This window comes from Hakea prostrata, chromosome 7, assembly GCF_041222555.1.
Source record: "Hakea prostrata isolate BN-2017 chromosome 7, UWA_Hpros_2, whole genome shotgun sequence".
In the NCBI taxonomy this organism is placed as follows: domain Eukaryota; kingdom Viridiplantae; phylum Streptophyta; class Magnoliopsida; order Proteales; family Proteaceae; genus Hakea; species Hakea prostrata.
The window spans coordinates 55,034,595-55,040,245 of record NC_142606.1 but is presented as its reverse complement, the minus strand read 5'-3'; the positions used below and the strand labels follow the sequence as shown (position 1 = coordinate 55,040,245).

General features: G+C 38.5%; 1 protein-coding gene across 1 annotated transcript; it reads right to left on the bottom strand.

Moving 5' to 3' along the window:
- Positions 1-4,849: 4,849 nt before the first annotated feature.
- Positions 4,850-5,428, bottom strand: LOC149011404 (uncharacterized). Its single transcript, XM_089162650.1, has one exon. The coding sequence runs from the start codon at positions 5,426-5,428 to the stop codon at positions 4,850-4,852; it is 579 nt and encodes a 192-aa protein (XP_089018776.1).
- Positions 5,429-5,651: the final 223 nt, after the last annotated feature.

Here is a 5,651-nt window from a genome sequence, read left to right as displayed (position 1 = left end):
CTGGAGGCCGAGTTGAAGACTTGTATCATACTAGTGGAGATGAACCAATTGATAAAGAAGAGTAGACCGAGATCGGGACTTGTTTGTAGCAGTTTAGTTTTATATTGTGTGTTAGGGATGGGATGTCGCCTCATTCCCTTTTTAACCTTTTATTTGAACTGTCGGGACTATAGCTTAGTTGTTTCACTTGTTATTTGGTGAATCGGTTGTAACCTTTACTTTTAGTCGTTTCATCTTCCGCTAATATTATAGGATGGGTTTCCTCCCTCCTTTTCACACTTGATTGTTTATACTAGTGAAATCCTTTCCGCACTCTGATGTTATTTGGGAATCTTTCTGAGATCTTTCTCGACTTTTATTATTAAATTATTTGGATACAAAGAATTGTTCTTGCTTTCGATTATATTATTGTGCTAAGTGACTATGATCGTTCCTAAACTTGATTGGCGGGACTGTAATTCACTCCCCGGGTAATCTAGATAGGGTATCCCCTTAGTGGATTTAGGGCGGGATGTGACAAAACCAGTATCCAATCCGTGAGAGGACGGAATCACATTGTGGGGGCCATTCATTGGTAGGATCACACAAAATAAACTTGGGCTCATGGACGCTCAAGACCGGTAGACAACCCATGAGAGGACATTAGAGCTCCCCATAGTCCGAGTTGGTTGGAGCCATAAGATACAATGACTCTAGGCGGGGAAGATACTGGAATGGATTTCTTGGGGCATGGAAGGGAAGTATCCGACTCTAAAATTGATATGACTCAGTAGATGACTTTCAGTTGGCTAGGAATAACCCGGACACGCGCCAATAGTCATACCAATGGGTGGAGTGAGAGAGTAGTGACCTAAGCCCTAGCCATGGAATGTCTGAGTTGGATGCTCTGACCCAACTATTGTTGAGAACCTAAGATACCGAGATTGTTGAGGGAGAGTGATTGAGACTGCCAAGAGGAGTATGGTGTTCTATCTTAATGCGCGTCTGCCACTAGAGACCGGCATATATAGAGTTAGAAGCATACTTGCATTATTGTCTCATATCATATTGCATCATGCTTGTTCTGAACTGTTTGCAGTTGTTATTTATGATTGAACTACTTGCTGAGTTCTTTTGAGCTCACCCTTCGGGGACAATGTTTGTTAGACCTTGTTGCAAGTACTCATGACTTCAAGATCTAGGACTATGAGGCCACAATGAGTGACTCGTACTGCATACAAGGTGTTGGCTATGCCGGACAATGTATGGACCATCCCAATTTGTTGACAACTTTCCACAGTTTCTAGGATCTAAAACTGACTTCTTCCTCATAACCAACTCTACAAGATTTGGGCTTGATCCGTGCATTATAATAAGTTTCTTATGCTATATGAAATGGACCAAGGATGTTTATCCCCATATAGAAAAAGGTATGGGGCTGAGAACTGGACTTAGCTGGTTAGCAGGTTGTGTATCAAAGTGTGGATCTGACATTGATGACACTTCTTTATGTAATCCATTGCCTTATATTGCATTTTTGGCCAATAAAATCCTTGTCTCAGGATTTTATAAGCTAAAGCTCTCCCTCCAATATGACTTCCACAGATTCCTTCATGGACCTCTGCTAGCACATACTGTGGATTAGATGGTCCCAAGCTTTTCAATAATGGCCCATAAATTGTTCTTTTATAATGTAATCCAATATTTAAGACAAAATTTGCTGATTTTCTCTTTAAGGTTCTGGCTTTTTCTTTGTCATTAGGCAAAGGATCATCCCTGAGATAATTTATTATAGAATCCATCTAGGATGATGCACTATCAACTTCCATTATCTTAGGCTCTATATATGTTGGGGAGCTTAACTCTTTAATATACACCACTTGTGGGAGACAGACAAATTTCACAGAAGCAAGCCTTGCAAAGGAATTTGCCATTGTATTTTGACTTCTAAGTATCCTTAATATTTGAAATTGCATGAACCATGCTTTGCATTCAATCACTTTTGTTAAATAATTGATCATCCTGTTATCTTTCATCTCATATACTCTTGTGACTTGGCTGATCACTAACTCATATCACTTTTGATTTCGATATTTTGCACACACAATGATTTGGCTAAAGAGAGTCCTGCAATCAAAGCTTCATATTCTGCCTCATTATTAGAAGCATGAAACTCAAAGCAAAGTGCACTTTGAATGACAAAACTGGCTGGACTCCAAAGAATCAATCCTGCTCCTTATCCCTGAGAGTGACTAAAGCCGTCAACATGGAGAATCCATCTACCAAGAATTTCACTGGGAGTTCCTCGATCCATGGGTTGCAAGACAATCTCAGCAACAAAGTTTGCTAAAATCTGTGCTTTGGTTGCAGTTATGGGTTTGTAATCTATATCATGCTCTATCAATTCCACCGCTAAGACACCAATCTCCCAACAAGGTCAGGTTTTTGAAGAATTTTCTTCAATGGCCAATTAGTCAAAACAATAATAGAGTGCGCTTGAAAACATGGTTTAAGCTTCCTAGTTGCTACTATTAGAGCCAAGGCTTGCTTTTCAATTTTAGGGTATCTAATTTCAGCATCTAATAATGTATGACTCACAAAATAGATTGGATTTTGAAGCATACCTTCTTCTTGAATTAGTATTGTGTTCATTGCTGCTGTTGAAGAGAATAGAAACACTTGTAAGGCCTCACCTAGAATGGGCTGAGACAGCACTGGTGAACTGATCAGTTGCCTTTTCAACTCCTCGAAAGAAATCTGGCATTCTTTTGTACACTTGAACTCATTTTGTGCATTTAAATTCTTTAGTGCTTTGAAGAAAGGTGTGCATTTATCTCCTAATAAAGATATAAATCTGCTCAGAGCTGCTACTTCCCCATCAAGCTTTGAATCTCCTTCACACTGTTCAGAGGTTCCATATCCAATATAGCTTTTATCTTTTCTAGGTTCGCTTCTTTGCCCCGTCAAGTGATCATGTACCCCAAAAATTTTCATGACAAGACCCAAAGGCACATTTTTCAAGATTAAGTCTCATCCCATTCTTTCTTAGGACATCAAAACATTCTTCTAGATCTGACAAATGATCAGCTTTGACTTTACTCTTCACTAGGAGATCATCTACATATACCTCCATATTGCGACCGATCTGATCAGTGAATAGTTTGTTCATTGCTCTTTGGTATGTTGCTCTTGCATTTTTTAGGCCAAAAGGCATCACTTTGTAACAATAGCTTTCTCGGTTGGCCATAAATGTTGTATGGGGCTGATCTCCTTTTTTATAAGTATCTGATTATAACCAGAATATGTGTCCATAAAGCTTAACATTTCCTGATTACAATCTTTTGGACATGCTTTGGTTAGATCAGTGTAGTCTGCACACATCCTCCATTTTCCATTGGGCTTTTTCACCATTACCACGTTTGCTAACCACTTCAAGCATTTGATCTGCTCTATAATTCTGAGTTTTTGAGCTTCTCCACTTTGACTCTTATGGCCTCATGTTTTTCTGATGAGAATTTTCTTTTCCTTTGTCATACAGGCTTTATGGCATTGTCGATCTAGAGGCTTCTCTGCTCAGTCTTGGCAGATCCTGAGCTGACCACGTGAACACATCCTCATTCTTTCGGAGAAACTCTATCAATAGCTTTTTGTCTTGTTCTACCTATTCAGCTCCTATCATGGTTCCCTTCTTAGGATATTTGAGTTTAAGAAAGATCTTATCCATATTTTCTATTGGTTCCCCTCTCCGGATTTTTTCTTCATCCCTCCATAATTTCAATAGTTAAGGCCAGAGCCTTACCTTGGGATTTTGAATCTTTCAGACTTGTTGTGTAACATTGTCTGGAAAAATATTGATCAGATCAACATTCTCCAATGCTTGACTCTATTGGAAATTTCTTTTGTAGGTGTCTCATTGAAATGACAACACCTATTGCGTTCAAAGTTGATCTTCCCAAAATCATATTATATACCGACAAATTCCTAATAAGTAAGAACTATGGCATTGTCGTTACCGTTCCAAGATGATATCCGAGCATAATCGCCAACTCAACAATCCCCTTAATACGAGTTGATTCTCTAGAGAAACCAAATAATCTGGTTCCACATGGCTTTATTTTGATAGAATCCAGTTTCAATCTTAGAAAAGTTTCATATGACATAATAATATCCACTGAGAAGCCTGTGTCAACCAAAACTCTGTGAATGTCACAATTTGCTACCTCAGTGATCACCACAATTGCATCGTCAGGTGGTTCCTGAATCTCAAACATCTTTTCCTCCGTAAAGATTATCTCCTTCATTTTTCTATTTCGATTTGGGACTATATGAGATTCTACAGAGTGAACGAACCTCTCATGAGCCTTCGACTTTGCAATAGAGTTCAAGTCCATGCTTCCCAATATCATCATGACTAGCGATTGCTTTTGTTGAGCTTTTTTACCCTCATGATCTTCAGGTGGAGAATCAGATGGATAGTCCTTCTTTGCTTTCTCTTCTCTCTCCGATCCTCTGTTATTACACCTCCTTGGTTGTTCACCATTTCTTTGTTGTCCTCCGTTCTTTTTTTGAAACATACCGATCTAGACGTCCTTGACTGATTAGATGTTCAATTTCATTTTTTAAAACAATGCAGTCGCTTATATCAGGCCCATGATCCCTGTGGAATCTACAAAATTTATTTTGATTTCCACTCCTTCGCTTTTGTGCTCATTGGCACTAGCCATCTCAAGAAGTTTTTATTTTTAATATACATAAACATTTCTAATCTTCTTGAGTTCAAAGGTGATGATTGATCTAGAACTAGTCGCGGATCATCTTTTCTGACCCGTTGATCATTTCTTGAATAATTCTTATTATTCCTCTGGTCATTCTAATCAGATCGCAACGTTCCACCTTCTTTTCTATTACTTCCATCACCATCAGTTTCCTTCTTTGCTTGCAAAATCTCTTTCATGTTTGCATATTGGTTATATCGTGATATTAATTCTACAATGTTTGCCGGTTTGTTCATGATTAGAAATTCTAATAAGTGATCATCAGTCAAACCATTGAACATCGCGTCGTAAGCCACTGCTTCATTCAAATTCTTGATCTCAATTGATTCTTGATTGAATCTCTTCATGTAGCTGCGAACTAATTCTCCTGGCCTTTGGCGAATTGCTGCCAAATTGTCCATTGTCTTACTACTTTTCATGCTACTTTGGAAGAGTGATAGGAAGATTTTGGTTAAATCTTTGAAGCTTCCTATCGAATTTGGCTTTAGATTGAAGAACCATGTTGTTGCAAGTCCTTTCAGAGAAGAGGGGACTGACCAGCATTTCAAAGCTTTTGATTCTCCAGGTAACATCATAACCAAGTTGAACTGAGCAAGATGCTCTAGCAGATCAGCACTCCCATTGTACATTGTGAACACTGGGAGCTTGAAATTGTGTAGTAATGGAGTTGTCATTATTTCCTTCGAAAATGGATTTCGATCTATTGATTCTTCCATATTCTCCTCTCGTTTTCCCTATTCACTAGTCGTTGGATCTAGTTGTATAGTATACAAAATCTTTTATTGATTTCGGATCCATGAACCTCAGAATAGCTGCTGACTGATTTTTGTAGGTTGTCTTTTCAGTTTCTTCGGCTTTCAAGAATTCAAATTTTTCCACTTTGGCTTGGTTGAGCTC

Excerpts from the sequence above, each read along its gene's own strand:
- LOC149011404 (XM_089162650.1), bottom strand. The coding sequence starts at position 5,428 with ATGACAACTCCATTACTACACAATTTCAAGCTCCCAGTGTTCACAATG.